Source organism: Miniopterus schreibersii (assembly GCF_964146895.1).
Source record: "Miniopterus schreibersii genome assembly, chromosome: 8".
Classification (NCBI taxonomy): Eukaryota; Metazoa; Chordata; class Mammalia; order Chiroptera; family Miniopteridae; genus Miniopterus; species Miniopterus schreibersii.
Genome location: NC_138109.1, coordinates 30,343,971 through 30,365,328, shown reverse-complemented (window position 1 = coordinate 30,365,328; position 21,358 = coordinate 30,343,971). Strand labels below are relative to the sequence as shown.

Here is a 21,358-nt window from a genome sequence, read left to right as displayed (position 1 = left end):
GAATGGAGGTCCGGGGGTAAAGTGACTCGTGCAAGGCCACGCACACACCTGTAAAGTGTGTATCTGAGTGCGGGCTGGGGGATGGGCAGGGCTTCATTAAAGTCTGTCTTGATTTTTTGGTTGGTGCATTGCACCTTGTGTAATATTTCTGACAAGAAAGCGCTGGGGGGTGTTTCAGGGAGTGTGGGGCTCTCGGGTAGTGCTCTATTTCTTTTGCACCCTCATTGGGGAGGCTCCACGGACCGGTGAGGAGCATGCTGGGAAGAGAAAAGGTGGCCGAGGGCTAGCTAGTTCCAGTTCCCAGGGTCAGGACCAGCAAGTGAGGGGACATTCAATTTTCCTGTTTGTTGTCCAGCTCAGGGTCCTGGGCGATGGAGAACCCGCCAGGACTCACTGTAGGAACCCTCACTGGGAGATGGGGCAGAGACTGACGTTCCTGTGTGCCCAGCCTCGGGGTTTGGGCCGGGGCAGGACTGAAGAGACGCTGAGCCAGGAACATCTCAGTGCAGGGCAGCAGGCAAGGAAGCCCCTTCAAAAGACCTCCCCTGGCACAATGTTCAGAGCATATGTCCATGCAACAGGGACTCCGCTCAGGCAGCTTCTTTGTGTCACTGCCTGCTCTGGCCATGAACAACAAGTCAACCAATCCAACACAAGTTCAAGCAAGAAAAATGAGCAGAGGCGAACACTGTGCGATTTCAGGCTTCATCTCCCATCCTGCATTATAGCTGGCAGCTATCTCCATGATCATGAGTGGGGTAGGAACAGGGGTGGGGCAGGGATCCCATTACTACCTGAGAATGGGATCAAGGTTGTCACCATCTAGCTTTCCTTGATAGAAAGAAAACTCAGGCTAGGCAGTCTGTTATTTCTCAGAGAAGTCACCTGTTTAATTTACATATTTCCCTTGTCGTCTCCTTTTACCATCCTACACCCATTTCCTAGCTCTACTTTGCTTTTTTTAAAAAAATCAATGGGTGCCCGGCCGGGCGTGGCTCAGCGGTTGAGCATCAACCTAGGATCCAGGCGATTGGGTTCGATTCCTGGTCAGGGCACATGCCCAGGTCGTGGGTTCGATCAATGACTCTCTCATCATTGATGTTTCTCTCTCTCTCTCCCTCTCCTTTCCTCTCTCTGAAATCAATAAAGATATATTTAAAATAAATAAATAAATAAAAAATAAAAAAATAAAAAAAATAAAAATCAATGGGTATTTTAATTTTAGTTATTTTCCATATTATCTTATAAGCCAATACAAATGGCATATAAATACATAAGGAAGCAGAAAGAGAGGGCAGGACAGAAAGGAAGCAAAGAAAAGAAAAAAGGGAGAGAGGAGCAAGAAAAAGAAGAGACCTAGTGCTCCTGACTCAAGTCTTCTTTGGGCTGCACTGGCCTCATCTTTAAAGCGAGTGCAGACGTGGTCTCTATTGGTTATGTCAACAGGGTCAGAGGAAGTACTGAATATGAAAGCCTTTGAAAACAAACAGGAAGGGAAAATACTGGAGATTATTAAGTATACATTTTATGCTCATACCACCAATAAAAGGATTTAATTTGATTCAAGATGTTTGTGATGAGAAATTTCATTAGTGGCCATAGGAATCAGAGTAATTTCCCTAACTAGCTGTACCCACTTAACGTTGATGGGGCCTTGCATCTCACCAGACATCAGCTACAAAACAAGGGCAAAGTGGAAAACCAAACTTATAAGTCAGCGAGAAATTGACGTAGGTAGAGAGTCACTGAGAGAACATGCACCTGACCTCGGAGAGAGAAACAATGATTCTCAAGTCACGGATGCCACGGGAAGTCTGAAAACTGTCCACCTCCTTCTGTGTTAGGTCAGGTTATTTATTAGTAAAGTTATTTATTCTGTGCTAGATGGGGTTATCTGGAGTCTAAAGGACTTGGGGTTCAAATCTCAGTCCCACTGCTTGTTAGCTGTGACCTTAGACAAATACTTACCCTCTCAGAGTTTCAGTTATTTCAACACTTACCCAGAGTAGTCCTGACTGTTTTCTATTCAGTATCCCTTGGAGATGTCTGAAGCTTGGCTCAGCTATTGCCTCTACACAGAGCTGTCTCCTCAACCTGCTCTACCAAGTTCAAGGCTCACTCCTATTTGACACCTGTTTTGAGAGCCCCAGCCCACTGCCATCCTTGTCTCCTTTGGATACCTAAAGCTGATGTCTTCATCTTCATTCAGCAGAGGCAGAGTGGTAAGGTAACAGAAACCACAGGCTTTGCACTCAGACAGATCTAGCCCCACTGTCTAGCTAACTGATTCTAAGCCTTGGCTTCCTTATCTGTAAAATGGGGATAATACCACTGATCACGCATAACTGACATAAAGCGTCAATGAGACAGCATATATAGTGAGTCTAGCACTACAGCCGACACATAGTAGGCATTCCATCAAACCTCTAACTTTGCTGTATTGTTAGAGCACTTTTGTGCTATCTTTCCAATGAAATTAACAGCCAGGGTCAGGAAGGGTGAGTTTGGGCGGTGGTAAAAAACAAAACAAAAATGCCCATAAAACAGCTGAGTGGCTGTGTAAGTGCTATGCACCCTAAGCAGGCTCCCTGCCCCCTCCAGACCTGCGGGCTGCCACAGGGCCCGTAACTTGTCCTGGCTTCTCCGATCATTGACTCTTCTAGCAGCAGCATGTGGGCACAAACTATGTATTCTCCTCTTTGGCTTCTTCACAGACCCTGATACAGAATTTCAGAGAAGAGAAGGAAAGGGAATACTTGTGTCTGGCCTGAGAAGGGCAGACACAAAATAAATACTGTTGGCTGACTGAAAATGTTCCACAAATGTAAAAGCCTTATACAAACACACGGTCTCTATCTAAATTTTATCTTCTGTCCAAACTAGAAAAATCTTCTTCCATCAAAGCTCAATTTGGGGGCTGTATAAAACAACGAAAAGGCAACTTAAAGATCTTTAGTTCTTATATGGAATAAAGACATACAGAGCTCGTCAGTTAAGAGCAGTAAGAGGGATGTGGAGTGGGGGCAGGGGAGCAGGTTGAAAAAGGAAATCACCACTATCACACCTCAGAGAAGACCAGAGGAAAGCCAATTTCCCATTAACACATTTCAGAAAGCACTTTCCTCCTACCCCGAAGCAGATGAATTACGTTTTTAGGTAATGTATGGAAATTTCAGTTTGACAATTACTTTCCTGCTTAGTTCCCAGTCTCAATCAACCAGGTCATTCTACAGAGAAGGGGGAAGTGAGCAAGTGAGCAAGTGAGCGTGTGTGGGAGTGTGTGTATGTGTTGGGGGAAGGAAGGGAGGCTGGGTGAACAGGGAATTGGTCTTACGAGCCAGTCAGCTAAAGCACAGAAATAGAAAATCCTTAAAATACCCAGGCCTGATTCACATCCTAGGTAAAAATCCTTTGAGACATCTCTCCTGGGATGTGAGAAGACTTTCCTCCAGTTATCTGAGTTTGGAAGCGGGGCAGAATCGTCTGACTTGGAAGGGAAGATGAAGGACAATATAGCCGGGGGGGATGAAAGGAAACCACAGCTGGTCTGTAATCCTGACTATTGCCATGCTGGGGGGAAAACTGTGTCAGTGGAAGCAGAATATGTTTGTATAAACTCTAAACCTCACAGCTTCACTCAATTGCCACCCTGTCCTAATTAGAAAGGAGGGGAGGCCTATGATTGCCCTTGATGGATGTATAAGAGGACACGGTGATCATGGTTTACTGCTCGCACTAAATGTTCTGACATTCTCCAAATTCCCCTTGATAAGGCAGACCTCTATCCTCCAACTCTGTAATCCCATTCGGCTGCCAAATCCTCTCCATACCTAAAAAATTTTCCATTCACCATCAACAATATATCTCCCCAAGACAATAAATCAAAATTATTTTACCCTTCTTTGTGAAATACATATAAGATGACTGCAGAGAGGTGATCGATAAAATGACAGAGGCAAATCTACATGATTTTCTTCTGAATTCAGGAGACTTATTGCACTGTACCAAGCACATTTGTGAAATCAGCAGCAAGATGTACTGATAAATGCTACCATTTCCTCTACCCTTCCTATCACTAACGAATATCCCTCTGATGGGCATGTAGAAATGTTCACTTAGCTAATCAATGTATTGGGATTTTCTTGGATATGCATAATGAGGCTGGATTTTAACTATGCTTAATTTAAGGCAGCATCCATTTCAGTTTGGTGCTTGAAAATAAAATAAAAAAGGTGAACATAGTGAAGGTTATTTTGTGAAGAGAGAAAATATGAAGTTAAAAACCATTCCAAATCTATTCTGACTTGTTCAGTAAGCAGTGACCTGTTTAATTAAAAAAAAAAGTCACTGGTATTTATTAGTTTTTAAAGGCATAGTGTGCTCTTTTCCAAAACAATAGATTTTGAACCCTAATTATGTTTTCCCTGGACGAAAAGTTTTTGTTCCTTAGATAATATAAGCTGAGTTGGTTTGTAAAGGAGAGATGTCAGTTTAGTATTTTTAGAACAACTGCCAATGATAAACTATAAACTGGACAACTCACAATTAGTCAGAAAGCCCTGGGTTCAAGTCCCAGCTTCCCTATTTGGAAGCTAAGGCATCTTGTGCAAATTACTCAATTGTTCCTAAGTCCAAGTTTCCTTATCTGTAAACTAACTGTCTTGAGATTATATGAAACTCCATCTACTGATGGCAGCATAATGCTTAGCACATAGTAAGTGCTCAATAAACATTGGCTATTATTATGAATCTTGAAGAAATCCCAAATTACTATTTATTTATTATCTTTTAAAGTAATCATTTTAATTGAATTATAGTTGACATACAATATTATATTAGTTTCAGGTGAATAAACATAGAGATTTGATATTTCATACATTATGAAATGATCACCACAGTAAGTCTAGTTACCATCTTCATCATACAAAGACTATATTTCATATGCTGTACATTACATCCTCATGACATTTATTTTATAACTGGAAGTTTGTACTTCTTAATCCCTTTTACCTATTTCACCTGTCTCCCCAACCCCTTTGGTAACCACCAGTTTGTTCTCTGTATCTATGAGTCTGTTTCTGTTTTGTTTGTTCATTTGTTTTTTAGATTTCACATGTAAATGAAATCATGTGGTATTTATGTTTCTCTGACTTATTTCACTTAGCACTATATCCTCTAGGTCTATTCATGTTGTCACAAGTGTTAAGATTTCATTCCTTTTATGGTTGAATAATATTCCAGTGTGTGTGTGTGTGTGTGTTTGTGTGTGTGTATGTGTATGTATATCACAATTTTATCCATTAATGTATCAACAGAGACTTAGGTTGCTTCCATCTTGGCTATTGTACATAATGCTGCAATGAATATAGGGGTGGCATATATCTTTCTGACTTAGTGTGTTCATTTTCTTCAGATACATACCCAGAAGTGGAAAGGTCATATGGTAGTTCCATTTTTAATTTTTTGAGAAAACTCCATACTATTTTCCACAGTAGCTGCACCAATCTGCATTCCCACCAACAGTGCACAGGGGTTCCCTTTCCTCCACATCTTCATCAACACTTGTTATTTGTTGACTTTTTTATAATAGCCATTCTGACATGTGTCAGGTGGTATATCATTATGGTTTTGATTTGCATTTCCCTGATGATTAGTGATGTTGAGCATCTTTTCATATGTCTGTTGGCCATCTGTATGTTTTTGGAAAAATGTATATTTAGGGTCCTCTGCCCATGTTTTAAATCATTTTTTAAAAAAATATTGAGTTGTATGAATTCTTTATATATTTTAGATATCAACTCCTTATTGATTATATTGTTTGCACCAATTTACTTATTTAAATGAGCTGCTCTTTTTAAAGCATTCAATACAGTGCCCAGAACACACATAAGGCACACAAAGCCATACAAAAGCAGCTACTATCATTTTTATTTGTCTTTGCTGTGTGCTGTAAGAAATTATGCCAATAAACTCACCTTGGGGCTGAATGCACATTTCAGGAGTGAATTCAAAGCACTTAGGTATTTTAGGACTTTTCAGAGCCTTTTATTGTTTATAAAATTATCTCAGAAGTAAAAATCAAATTCCCACAGTGCCCCTATTTAAAAGTGTATGAGATAACATAAAGTAATCCACAACCCTCACTCTCCTTTCCCTCTTCAACCCCAGAGACTGTATTCCATGCAATGCTTCTTAGCCTCCCCTGCAGTAGTCCATGTCCCACATCTCATCTACTGAGAGGGACACACAGAATTATTAGCACTTTCACAAATCCAAAAAAGAGCGGAAGATACCTGATGTCACTGAATCAAACTGAGTTGGTTACTTCAATCAGAGATGTGATTCTAGATACAAGGACAGTGACAAAGTATTCACCCTGCTGTGCACAGTAGGGAAGGGTCTTTTTGCCTTATTCTGCCTTTTCCACTGAATGATAACATTAATTAAGCTGGAGACGTGTTACAAAGGAAGAAATGAGGAGATGGACTGAGGTGGGGTTTAGGAAATGTTATCTTTGTTGGTTGGGCTGCAACTTCTAACCAAGTTAATTTTGGCATGCTTAACCTCATCTGGCAATGCTGCTTCAAATTAGACTGCTGCTTCCAAAGAGGCACATCCTGGCCCTACTTCCTTTGTCCAAATCACAGGAGAGTAAAAAAGGCTGCTGTTCTTAGACTGGAATTTTAGTTCTATTCCTTTGCTTTTTTCCCCCCTCTACCTAAATCTGAACCTTATCTTTCAAACCTTCCCCAATAGCTCCAGCTAACACAGACCTCACTCTGTCTCAACCATCCACAGCCCTGATAGCTTGTTTCATATACCAGTCACTCCATATACTCAGTTTTATAATCAATAATGTTCAGTTTCAACCACCCTGTCCTCAAAACCCCCTTCAGAACTGTCACTTGCCTGAAATGGATAGAAAACTAGTCTTTTAAAAAACTATGTTTTTATTGATTTTAGAGAGAGAAGGGAGAGAGAGAAACATCGATTGGTTCGTCTGGTACGCACCCTGACAGGTGATCGAAACTGCAGCCCGGGTATGTGTCCTGACCAGGAATCGAACCAGTGACCTTTCCGTGCATGGGACAATGCTCAACCAACTGAGCCACACTGGCCAGGGCTAGAAACTATTCTTAAAAACTGTACTTCATGGGTACACCAAGAGCGACATTAAGTAAAAATACAATTCTTTTTTATCTGTGATGCAAATAATCACACACTCTCGATGGGCAGATCAAAACTGTTGTTGTACATGAATTTCTTTCTGGGAATTTTTCTGTTACTTTTTTTCTCCTTTCTCCGTTCGTTGGAGCAGGGTGATAACAAGATAGACAATTATCAAAATGCAATTTAGCATTCCACCTCTGCCGGTTTTGAGACATATCCTGGGCCACCTAACTCTATCCTGCCTAAGCCATAGATTTTCTCCCCTAAAACACTGATCATCTAGGAACCTGGATTCAGTAAAGCAATCTCAAAGCTTGAAAAAACAAAAAGACAACCAACTGAAAAATAAAAAATGAGCCCTAGACAGTTTTTCTCAGTCGTTAGTGTTGGCCCACAGACTGAAGGGTCTCGGGTTCAATTCTCATCAAGGGCATGCACCTCGGTTGGTTGCAGGCTCGATGGGGCAAGCGCTGGAGGCAACCAATCGATGTGTCTCTCACATCGGTGTGTTTTTTTTTTTCTCTCTCTCTCTTCCACTCTCTCTGAAAAGCAACAACAACAAAAAAGAAATGAATTCAATTTTCTGCAGTCCATGGGAATAGTAAAATTTCTACCAAGGGTTTAGTGTTCTTTGCCTGTTTCCAGGTTGCACGAATCCTTCCTGACCACAGTCCACTTCCCTTTTTCCCCAGAAGCAGAGGCTGAGCAGGAGAAGAAAGGACACTGCTCCCAGGGCCATCATGTGCCCACAGGTGCCCAGAAGCAGCTCAGGGCACACCTTTTCTCTCCCTGGTATCCAGATGATCTTGATAAGTGTCCTTTCCCAACTGGACAAAGAAAATCTAATATCTCTGAGAAGTTAAGTAGCAGAGATGTCCAAAAGGGAATCTTATACCTGGCGCCTTCAGTAAATTTGGCTTTACTCTGAAGGCTGACTTGCATCCCCAGAGGAAGGTAAGTATTGGCATCTCTGCCTCCTGTTACACACAGGAGTCTCGTTTAAGGCCAACGTGCACACGAGGCAGACCCTCCAGAGGGTGGCCAGCAACCACTACTCAGGCACCCTGCACATGCTTCCTGGTGAGATCATGCTTTTGGAAACTAGGGGTGACTCCCAGCCCCACCATCTGCTGCTAACTATGATGCCTGGTTAAGTTACTTAGCCTCACTAAGCTTCAGTTTCTACATCTAAGAAAATGGCAGCTGTTCTTAGTGTTAAATGAAATAAGGTATGTCCAGTGCTTAGCAGGTACCTGGCATAGTGTAAGTACTTGATGAATGATAGCAATTATGTCCATGCCCAGATTTCCCCTCTGTGTTCTCAAGTGGAGAATACATTGACAATCCACAGCCAGGAGTGAGTCCAGCCTACTGGCAATGCCATCAACAAAGAGTCTCTCTCTCTATCGATATCTATCTATCTATCTATCTATCTATCTATCTATCTATCTATCTATCTATCTATCTATCTATCTATCATCTATCATCTATCTATCATCTATCTATCTATCTATCTATCTATCTATCTATCTATCTATCTATCTATCTATCTATCTATCTATCTATCATCTATCATCTATCTATCATCTATCTATCTATCTATCTATCTATCTATCTATCTATCTATCTATCTATCTATCTATCATCTATCATCATCTATCTATCATCATCTATCTATCATCTATCTATCTATCTATCTATCTATCTATCTATCTATCTATCTATCATCTATCTATCATCTATCTATCTATCATCTATCTATCTATCTATCTATCTATCTATCTATCTATCTATCTATCTATCTATCATCATCATCTATCATCTATCTATCTATCTATCTATCTATCTATCTATCTATCTATCATCTATCATCTATCTATCATCTATCTCTTAGAACCTTCTAAGGGAATCTATTACATTCTTTAGAGAATGGTTTGGGCTAGAAAATCTTAATCTTGAATTCTTACCTCTTTGCCACCTCCCATCCCCCAATCCTCCCGCTGGATATTTAGAACTCCTTAGAAACTTCACAGGATCGAGATGCATTGAGATCTGTAGGAGGTGTTGAAGGAAAGGGGGGACTGGGATGTTAAAAATCAGGGCAACAAAAATACCTATGATGTAATTTACCCCGACTTTTGAACCACCAGCAGCAGCCTCTCTACTTGCCTGGTGTGATCCCTCACCTCTACCAGCCTGGGTTGTCACTCACCCCCAAATAGAGGCCTCAGAGGGTCTTCCACTAAAGCGATTCCCACTCCTTCCCCACCTCCCCACAGCCCTATCTCTCCCTCCTTCTCTGACTTTTAGTGTAGCCAATTAAACCTGAACAACGGGTGAATGGAGGAAATATGCTGCATCTATGGAATGGTACAGCAGGGACCAATTTCACTGTTAATTTAAAATGCTAGAATTAATTAGGTAGTGTAAATGAAGAATTTAATAAGCACTCTTTACAACCACAAGTTCTACTTTTATTAAACACTGCTACCAAATGAGGGCAAATATCTCCAGTCTCTCTATATTTCCTTGCCTCATTCCCATAAGTTCTCTGCAAATAAAATTCTTATTTTTTTTTGGTGCCTGAATTAAAAAAAAAAAAAAAAAGCCTGAATTGTATTTCTGCTTTCAACCCATAAGCTTCTTTAAGCTCAGATGCTATTGTATGTCTCTGCTTGTGCTGGAGAGGGTGCTAAACAAACCAAAGTTGACAATTTTGGTTTTGTATACCAAATTAAAGGCTGTCTTGGAAGCTGTCATTCCTATTCAAATCCACTCGGTGAACTACCAAATTAGCATTCTTTCAGTAAAGGAATCTGCTTGTTTAAACATGTGTCTTTAGAAAACAAGGAAAAACACCATGAATCAGTACTTCTCAAAAATCTCACTACAGTTCTAAGGGAACTCTTTTGAAAAGGTGATTAATAATATTCACTAATACAGCTGGCAGAGTCCCTATTTAGAAGGCAAGGCTACACCAAAAATACATTTTCTATACAGGAGTGGGAGGAAAAATCATACGGTTAACTGGTTTTAATTTGGTTTGAATGATCATCCTATTATATAAAGATTATTCCGAAACCTAAACACTGGCTTCTTGCGAGCACAGGCAGTCCTGTTAAGGGATGGATGGTTGGTGCTCTGGGCGGAGATCATCAAAGCCCCACCGCCATTTGGGGACCTTGATGAAACTTCTCTGCTCTAGCCACTCTCTTAAAACATACTAACTGTACCTATAATAAGAACATCTCCTCTTACTGAGAGACTGCTATGCAATAGGCATTGTGCTAGGTAGTATATATCTGTTCTCTCATTTAATCCTCACAATAGCTCTTTGAGATAACTATTATTTTCTAATTTTACAGATGAGAAAATTATGTTTGAGGGGTTATGTGACATATTTTTGACAGTTATTTTAGTTTTGTGGTTTTGCAAAGTACTTAATTTATATGGGGGACAGATTTACAAGTGAATTCGAAGAACTGAAGAATATATATATGTAGATATATATATATATATATATATATATATATATATGATTTACATGTACCCATATACATTGGATTCTCTGATTTAAAATCAAAATGGTTTATCTTTCTATTTTATTTATAGAGTTTCCCTTTTCTTATGTAGGCTAGTTACTCATCAAGCTGTCCAGAGAAAGGGAAATAAAAGTCAACACTCAAAAATGACAAATGCTTGAAGGTGAGCGTGAATGATTGTAGGAGTGGAGCACTGGGAGCAGCCATTTCATTGCTGTCATGATGTAGTCCAATATTTTTCTAAAAAAATGTTCTCACTTCCAAAAAGACTGTAGGGAAACTCCCCAAGAATTACAGTGTCATTAGGTCCTCAATGAATGCTTATGGGTACGGAAAAATCAGAACCTAAAAATCTCAAGTATTGAAGTTGTATAGGGTATTGTTTCATTTTCAAGTAAAAAGTCTCTGACTTCTCAGTATCTTCTAAACAAAGAAATAAAATACCTCAAATGCAGCTCTTCATTGAGCATGTCCCCCCTACTGCAGAGTAGTTTCATTCCCGAGTAACCTGTTACCCTTAGGGCCTATTTCCTCTCAGGGACGATGGGCAGTTGTGACTTCCTTCCCCAAGTCCACCCCCTCAAAACATTGTCCCACACATGGAAGAACATCGGACACACACAAACCAAATGCTTGAGAGGAAAGGGGTAAGTAGATAAAAACTAGCCTGGACTATAGGGAAGGCAGAGGGCATAGGGCAGAGGGCAGAGGGCAGAGGCAGAATGGAGAACTAAAGAACAAAGGGAAGGGGTGGCTGATTAAGAATAAAAGGGGAACCCCGCTGGGCATGGCTCAGGGGGTGAGCATCAACCTAGGATCCAGGAGATCGCGGTAGGATTCCCGGTCAGGGCACATGCCCGGGTTGCGGGCTCCATCCCCAGTCGGGGGTGCAGGAGGGAGCCGATCAATGACTCCCTCATTATTGGTGTTTCTATCTCTCTCCCTCTCCTTCCTCTCCCTGAAATCAATAAAGATATATTAAAAAGAATAAATAGGGATAGAACCAAAGGATTATTCACTGAAAGTAAAGCTGAGGAAGCTCCAAATTCTTCATCTTCTTCCCACACACGTATGAGTTTAGGACTGAGCGCCCACCCACCCTGGAATGCGGGGTGCACACTGCAGACACTCAGATGCATCACCGTGCACGTGCATTTCTGCTAAGGTCTGCACATCTAATGGGACAACACAGCTGCAGGTTCCAAGCCTAGAGTATGGAAGAAGAGCATACCTGTAATTTTGTCTCTCACGAGTTTGCAGGATTCTATTTCACCAATGCTCCCAAAGAGACTCCTGAATTCCTCTTGGGTCATGTTCTGGGGTAAATAGTTGACTATGAGGTTGGTTTTGCTGTCATCTGTGGCCGCCCCTGTCTGCATGGGAGAAGGACAGTTTCTATTGTTGTTGGAGGGTCCATTGCTTGTATTGGATGTCGGGCCATTTGACACCTGAGGCTCCATGGTGCTAATTATCTAAACAAAAATAAAAATAATAAAAACAAGCCTTTTGTAATCTCAAAGACATAATTAAAGTCTTTTTCAAGATTTAATTTGATTTAATTTTTTGAAAAGAAGGAGAACAAGTTAAAGCAAGATGGAGCAAAAGAGACTGGGTTGTGAGAACAGCCGACTGAGATGCAGGTTTTACACCAAAATGTTAAACTCCCCTCGCTATTTTTAGGCCAGCCCATAGATTTTGAACACAGACTAGAATGCAGTGGGAACTCTCCCATTATTTTGTTAATGAAAAGCTAATTCCTGTTTTCATTACACAATCACTCTCAGAAATGTATACTTAAGCCACACCAAATTATAATTAAAATGTAAAGTAATAATCATGATTAAAATTATAGCTCCATTAAAGCTGAAAAGCTAAATATAGAGGGCTATGCTCACAAGATCAAATAAGGTACCTGTTTATTAACTATCTCCTAAAGTAAAGTGACATTAAATTAAGTAGAGCTGTTCCATATAGGAAGGGTTTAGATTTTCACTGATGCTTAATCACTGATCAAACTTCAGATTTTATAAGCACATGCTGGGGAGCTACAAAGTCATCTACTGAGATTTTGACCCAGTCACTCTGTTACTATTTCTCTTGGACTTCTATTAAAATGAAAAAAACATTAAGGAAAAGCTCTCTCCAGGTTTCCACCTTATGTCCAGCACATCCTGAGCTTGTCCTTCCATACATTACTCAAAAAGGACTTTCTCTGGATTTAAATAGTTAAACAAATTTTCCACAAATGTCTGAACTGTTCCAGGCAGCCTGCTTGGGAATAAAGAGATGAATAAATCTTAGTCTCTGTCCTCAGGGAATTGACTGTCTATAGAGGACACAGACAGGCAAACGGCTTGCAGAAGGACAACAGACATAGTGAAGAGTAATTAACCCTGCTAATAGCATAGGGGGATTCAGGGGAAAGTATTAAGAAGATGACACTAGAATGAGGTTTTCATGGACAATGGGTTTAAGCTTATGGAGCTAGGTCATGAAGATGCCCCATATGGTATGAAAAACGTGGAGAATCACATAATTTCAGAGCTGGAAGACACTTAAGGGAATAAAATCTAGTTCAGAACACTCAAGTTTGAAATGAATTCCAGCAACTTCTTTGTCATCATGGGAAAGTGGGGCAGAGTCTGGGCCTGCACCCAATTTTCCTGGCCTCAAATGCAGCCCATCAGCCCCACTTTTCCACCCTGTCCTACTACCATCTCTTACTCAGCCTTCATGACAGGCCTTCTGTCTCCTCTGAAACTGATCATCAACTCCTTGGAAATGGAGTCATGCTCTGCCAATCACAAGCTGTGTGACCTTGGGGAAGAAACTTAGTTTTTCTCATTTGAAAAAATGGGAACAATGCCACCCGCCCTGCTCGGTGGTAAGGAGGATCTGGTGTCATGACGTACGTAAAGCACTGGAATAGTGGTGGGAACATAACCACAATAACTGATATTAATTAAAGTCACTCCGCCAACCATATGATGTGACTCTTCTAACTGACTCCTCACAAGAAGGCAATGAGGCATATTCTAATATTCTCTATATTTTAAAAAATTTATCTTTATTGTTGAGAGAATTACAGATGTCCCTCCTTTACCTACTATTCTCTACATTTTATAGACATGAAAACCATGGCTTAGCAGAGTTCTGATGACTAGCAGGTTCCATTATTATTACCATCTGACTGCTCAGAGAGTTTTGGGGAATAAGCATTCTAAAATAATGCACATGTGATAAAGTATATACATCTAGAGGGTAGAACTCAAAGAATGTTCACAAAGTGAGCACGACTCACACCTGAGTAACCACCTTTTGGGTCACTATACAGAACATGACTAGTATCCCAGAAGCCTTCCTCAGTTCACCACCCCTACCATTCACATCACTCCCCAGTGGTAACCGTTTCTAATCCATAGATTTGTTTTTATCTGTTTGGAACTTTATATACATGAAGTCACACAATACATACGCTTTTATGTCTTTTCACACATGTTTGGGTGTCATCCACGTGTCAAGTGTAGTGGCAGGTTGTTCTTCTCCACTGCTGTAGACAATCCCATTGTGTGAAAATATCACATTTTGCTATTATTTTTATCTCTGTTGGGAATATTCCTGGAAGTCTATTTTTGTGTCTGAGGGCATATGTACATTCGGGTTAAGCCTCAGTTTCCTCTTTGTACACTGGAATAAAGCCTATTGCACAGGGCTATCTTCAGAATGACGGGTCACATATGTATTTATTAAGTGCCGAGATAAAGTGCCTAGAGGCATCATAGCTATTATTCCTCATCATGCCCTACATAGGTGAGTGTAACTGTAATTGTTTCCTCTTCTGATGACCACATAAGGGAAATGAAACAACAACAAAAAAATAAGTCAGAGAAATTAGGCAGATTGAGGATAGTGGGGAGCTTCTAAGACTCTTTACCATCACGTAAGTAACTTTAATCACTCACAAGAACTCTCTTCTTGGCTTTAGGCCAACTATGAGTTTCTGGAAGGCTGGTCCAGGCAGCAAGTAGAAAGCAAAGAGCTCCTGAAAAGAGCCTTAAATCAAGCACTCCTCGGCTTTGACAGAAACTGCACCCAGCAAAGCCTATTCAGCTGCTCTGCCCTTGAGGCAAGCTTGGGTCCAGGAAAAATGAGGGAGCTGTGCCCAGGGGAGGGGGCCATGCTAATGGAGATGATGTTGTGGAACATCATCACGACTCCTGGCTGGGAGGCAGGTGTCTGCTCGCCAAGCCGTCCGGCCTCCTGGGTCTGTGCAGTGCCTCCATTGGCTGTGTCGTCTCACTGCTTCAGTGAGTCAGGTGTCCAGGCAACAAACACACGGAGCACTGCCAACTCGATAAAGAACTTGAAAAACAGAGTTTATCCAATTCAGGAGGCTTGGCTAGCAGAACCACAGAGCTGCCCAACTACTACATTTGGATTTCATGGAAGAAAAGGCCAGTCCCATAATCTATAGAACACCTTCCCCGCTTGCTACCTTTCTCAGGTTACCCTTCTTACAGCTCTTCCACAAATACCTAGAAAATAGCCTGCACTTTTGTGGCATCTTTTGGGGCGTTGAAATGGAGTATGAAGAGTAATATAAGTCATATCCAAGCACGCTAAGATTCTAAGGGACTAAGACTGTTAAAGGTCACCTGAAGCTGGGTTCGTCTTTGGTTCACTGGCTGCTCGCCTCACAGACACACGGGGTGAAAGTCAGCCACTTGTCCATGTGACGTCTCATAGGTCTCTCTGCTCCAGAAAGGTCTAAGAAGTATCAAGCCTGTAGCAAAGTAATTTCAGTTCCTCAGTCAGCTCTCTGGATCTCCTTATAGCCTATGTGGATTTCCTAATGTATGTTGACTCATGGAGCTGAGCCGCCATCTGTAGACCAGACAATGCTAACGGCTAAAACCTTTGTACAGCAGCCATGAGATGCAACGTTCCACACGGAGCTCCTGTACATCAGGCCAAGCCATTCTCGCCTGATGGAGCTGGAGCTCACTTTGCTCTACACATGCTACACAGTTATCTTTTGGTGTATTCAGAAAAAACTGATGAAAATACACACAGGCACACACAGAGTTTTCCCAACAAAAACACGCAGTTCTAAAGTTGAGAAACTTTTGCAAAGGTATGAATATACCTCATGTAATAAGACCCCTCACTGGTCTTAATGATGCATCCCAGGATGCAAAACAGACTTACAAAAAGAATCAGATATGTAAAATGTCAGAATCAAGTCTAACACATAAGTCAACCAAGAGGACTTAACACCATTACTTGGAAAATAAGAGAAGATATCAAGATATAAAGATAACAAACCCAACAATATGAAACTACATTTCAGGTTTACATGACAGATCTTAAAGAGAGGACAGCTGTAATCTCTTCTTGGCAGACAGGCTAGAGGTAAACATGTGTGTTAGTGGGAAGCATATCCTCCAATCGGCACGGGGGTGGCTCTGCAAAATCAGAATACTTGCTTCCCCAGCCTATGATCTTTGATACTCTAACAGCACAATTTTCATTGCAAATAAATATATCAATTATTCAAATGTGCAAATGTATTTTAATAAAACATTCTGTGTGGGTCTCACGGCCAACTTTGCAGCTGACCAGGTTCCAAGCCCCTGACTTGCCCTCCTTCCCTCTTCTGAACGGCAATTAAGAAGCTGAAAGAGAGTCGGCATCCAGGATAGAGCATTGAGGAGGTTCAGTTGACTTCAAACTCTAATCGTTGTACAAAGCACTACATTAAATCTTTTATGTTCCTGTGATATATTTTAAGAAACATTATACAGGCAGAAAATTTCAGGGATAAACTGTTAGAGCAGTGCACAATAAGGTAGGCACTCAAATCCTGTCATTGTAAATGTCAACGGTTTGAATGACTAATTACTCACACTCAACGCATTAACCTCACCCCTCCCCACCACTCTTTTCTGCAAAATATGCAACAAAAGCAAGAGAGAAGGCCTCATACTTGCAGCTGCTGGATCATCACTCAGGGTTGTTTATCTCTGGGCAAGGGAGGTAAGAAGTAGAGGCTGGGTCCACCTCTTTCTCAGGGTACTCCTGAAAAAAAATGCCAACCCTCTCTGCCCTTCATGACATCTCCCTCGCCACAATGTTGGGTCCTTTCCAATGGTCCTAATTACCTGTTCAAGCACATGTCTCGCTATTATCCACTCAAGGTATCTGTTATTCTACTTTCTGGACATGCCAGGTCATATGCACATAAAGAAAGGTTTATTTCCACTATGGCTGGATCTGGGTATGTTAAATGAACAGAGACAGAGCCCCAGTGTGCTAGGCACTGTGCTAGGCCACGGGATACAGAGATAACACAGGCAAGGAGCCGGCCCCCACTGAGTTCACAGTGTGGATACATGACAGATATCAGAGAACATTAGGGACCACAGGGCCCAACCCCATAATTTTAATGATGAGGAAATTGAGGACGAGAAAGGGTAAGTGACTTGCTTAGGTCACACTGCTAGTTAGAGGCAGAGATGGGACTGAGCCCATGTCTACAGACTATCTCACTTGAGTACTCTTGTGACAATGCAAACATGGATGAGGGCTTATTTCTTCTTCTTCCTTTTTTTGGGGGGTGGGGGGGAGGTGAGGGGTGGCCATGTCACAGAAATGCATTTGAACAGAAGTGTGGTGATGGTCTAACCTCCATACTTTTCTGAGTATAGCTCTTTACATTTCACAAAGAACGGCGACCTGAACTCTGAGCTCCATGGCCAAAGACTGCATCTGTTTTACTTATTACAGTACCTCCTGCATGTAGAACAGGCCTAACAATTAGTATGTTCTGGATAAAGGACTACTGAATGAACAAAAGTCCTTGCATGCCCAAGAGTTCACTGGATCCCTAAAGCAACCCTGGGAAAAACTACAAGCTAATAAGGTATTAATGTCATCCCATTTTACATATAACAAAAGAAGGCAGAACAGTTATTGAGGACCTATTATATGCTGGGCATACATTTGAATATTATTTTAAACGCAGATTTTAAGAGGCATTCATTCAAGCAGGAGGGCTGAAACTTTGGCTGACATTGGCTCCTTAGAGAACCTGTTGAATGCCTTTTCCCTTTCTCGCCAGAAAAACGTACATGCATGCAACATTTTATACACAGTAGAGCCAATCTTTTGTCTCCAGATTGAAATCTCCAAAGTGATTTTTTTCTACTCAAGCCTGTGACGTTTTTGGGGCACCTTTATGTAGACTAACATTCTTCTTACTTCTTGATAAGAAAGTTTAGAACCCCATTCCCCCACCTTCCCACTCACCAACCCTCCACCTGATTCCTCGTACAAGCTGGGAGAAAATAGTTGGCTGAGCATGCTGGAAGCAAGTCCATTCCAAAATTTGAAAGCTGCGATGAGTACTAAAGTACTAAAAATGTACCTAGAGGCCCCTTTAACAGTTCTTCCATCAGCTCATGAATTCTTTACATCTCCCTTCGTCCCCACTCTTGAGAAGGCGTTCGTTTACTCAAGTTTGGGGAAGTCAGGCTAGAGTTTCAGGGCTGATCCTCACAGCTGAGGACAGAGGCATTGTCCTGGGCCCCAGAAAGCCACATCACAAGTGCCACCACAGACCAAGCCTGTCAGCCACACCACATCCTGTCTTTGCTCCAATATTTTCCATAAAAATGGCAGTCTGACAATAAACTGTACGGTCTTGCATTTAAGTATCTTAATGTAGTTTATACTTTCAGGATTTACTTCATGAGGCAACTAAAAGGTTACAAGTTTACATGACAGGAAACTGCCCTGCACAGAACTCACTACTGACATCTGTCATCCAAGAACCCAGTGCAGGGCCCTTATGCTCCCAACACAGTGCTCTTGGGTCCTCAACTTCTGTTTTTTTTTTTTGGTAGAGAGGTGGCCTTGATGCTCAATTTAGGCAAAAGGATAAAAAAACCAAAAAAACCCAAAACCTGAAAGGTCACAGGAATATGATGTTTCTTTTCTAAATACTGTCCCCTCTACTTGGAGTGCCCTCTAAATGTCAGTATTCCCAGAAATGAGAAAGATGCTAAAGGAATGTACTGATTGCAAACATGTCTCAGGTGTGAACCTCTGAGACACACAAAAGTATGTTATTAAGTATTTTAATGCGTATTTAAAGGTGTTTTCTTTTATCACGTGGAAGGACTTTGCAAAATTTATGTATGAAGGCTAACCCTTACGTAATAGATCGAGCACTCCCAAGAGCACAAAGAATAATGTTTACCAAGGGCAGTCACTGAATCAAACCATTAAAGAAATAGATTTAAATTATTCATGAGAACAAAAATAAAATCCTAATTCTCTCTGCCGGCTTTTCCGCTTAACCCTTAAACAATCCTGATACACAGTATGTTAGACGCGGGTGGAGCAGCCCAGACACTGCATCGCCTCTGCCTTTCAAAAGTCTGAAAAACAAATCTCCAAAATTACACAGCAGGCTCTGTGTTCTTAAAGACAGATCTTATTTTTAGGAATAAGTCCTCACTTCTCTTCTTGCTCCTTGAAAGATACTACAAATGACCTTACAACCCCTCAATTAATGTTTCTTTAAAGTTTTGTCCATCAGCTCATAAATCCATACTCTCCCCTCCTTCTTTCCAAGAGGCTTTAATTTGCTCAACCTCTTTGGGTTAATATTTTTTCCTAAATGCAATGTTTTCCTGGTTATTATTCAACTGGGAAGGAGACACTGTTATTAATGGCGTCCAAAAGGAGGACTGAGATTGATGATCTGACCACTCCAGGAAAAGGGAACTTGGAAATATACCCCCCCTTCCAACCAAACCATAGATGATTCACAGAGACCCCTGGACCAGGGGAATGTGGCTGCAGACTGCACTCATGTCCCCCAAAACCATTGTACCAAGTTTCTGTAGATCCCGCTGGAAGGTAACTAGAAAACAAAAAAAATAATTTAATTCCAACTGGGGAAAACATGCTGACAGTTTAATAATACCTTTGGGCAGATGCACAAATAACCCAAAAAGACCTATTTACTCTAGGAAGTTATGTGGTAATAAATTCTCAGCATATTCTTAAAAACAAGTGTATTCAATTCAACACAGGTTTATCGAATGCTATTATAGACCAAAGCATTATTCTAGGAGTTGGGGAAACAAAAATAATTTGGTTCCTGCCCTTGAGGGTTCAAGTTGGGAGGATGGGAGAGGAGGGCAGGTAAACAAATAATGAATTAAAATCAATTGTATACACCCATTTCTTTTAAGCAACCCACTCGAGAGTTTCTCTAATGACTCTCCCTTCTCACCAAATGCACGTACATGAAATACGTCCAGACCCATCCGGCGTCGTGCTGACACTGAAGTGACAGCCCTGCTTCCGGCCTAACTGCCTGCACCCCAAACACGTGCTGTTGGTAACAGGAGGCGAGCTGGAGGCACCCCCTTCCTGCAGCACCTTCTCGGGGCGGCCAGCAGGCGGGGCCTCCAAAGGGTCAGCGGCCCCGGGACAGCGACAGGCCCTGGCGCTTAGAGCAGCAGGGCCGGCACGGATGCGAAACGCGGAATCAAAATTTAATTTCTCTTCGGCATTATTCTCGAATTCACAGCAGACCAAGTTTTTAATCATCTTCCCCAGGCGCATCACACACATTTCCCCGCCTGTATAAGTACCGGCCGCCTTCATGCCTTACAGCGCTCCTTCGGGCTTCAGTTCGGCCGAGTGCTTTGCTGTATGCACCCGGGGCAGCCCCGGTAAAGCCCCGGGGTATCTGGTTTTCACAGACTTTTGCAGGACGCTGTCCAGAGCTCAGGGGCCGCTTGATCGTCCAGGTCGTTACAAAGAAGAGGCGACCTTTCCCTTCCCCAGCCCACGCCCAGCTCAGCCCTCTCTTCCAAAATGGCCACTAACTGAATACAATTTCAGACTTTCAATCTGCTTTCTTTATTAAAGGCATATTTGAAAAAGACAAATGTTTTCATTTTAATATAAATACAATTTCGTGGGCAAGCTCTCAGGCAAAAATATTAACTTTAACAACAACAAAAAATCAATTGGAAAACAATTCCTTTCCCATCCTATGTTTTAAGCCCCCAAACTCTGAATGTTAATATGGGGAAAATAATCAAAATGCCTAATAATAAGCTACGAGTACCTGTTGGGACGGCAACCAGTTGTGACAGTAAATATATTATCTTCATCTTCCATACAAAAAACACTAATGAATCATTTGTAAAACTGCCCACGGACTGATTAAGTTGGACTTGTCTTCTGATTAAATGCATAAACAATAGCCAATGGCACAATTCATGTAAACATAAATACTGTATATTTATAAAATGCCTGGCTAGTGGCTCAGAGTGTGAGCAAACTCACTGAAATTCAGCTGTGAAAAGCAATGTGTTATTCTGTATATCTCTATCATGATCTGAAGATCTGGGTCATGTCTCTGAATTTAAGTTTTATGCACACTCATTAAACGCTTCATAAGTCTACATAAAACTAACTTTTATTTTGAAAATTAATACTTGTTTTCTTAACCCAGCTTGGGAGGAGAGTGGAGGGGAATAGAGGGCGTTAGTATCTAGAAAAATCTGCACACAGCAACCTTCTTTTGCTGAGAGGAATTATATGCCTACGGCTCTTCCAAT

At 41.4% G+C, this 21,358-nt stretch overlaps 1 protein-coding gene across 6 annotated transcripts in view; it reads right to left on the bottom strand.

Annotated features, from left to right (window-relative positions):
- ELAVL4 (ELAV like RNA binding protein 4) overlaps window positions 1–21,358 on the bottom strand; it is a gene marked incomplete at its 5' end in the record, with an annotated part of 129,074 nt that overhangs the window by 37,573 nt on the left and 70,143 nt on the right. For all 6 annotated transcript variants that reach the window (XM_081144295.1, XM_081144293.1, XM_081144297.1 and 3 more), the window contains one exon: window positions 11,944–12,184. In XM_081144295.1, coding sequence (XP_081000421.1) covers window positions 11,944–12,184 — 241 coding nt within the window. The remainder of the gene's footprint in view (window positions 1–11,943; window positions 12,185–21,358) is intronic.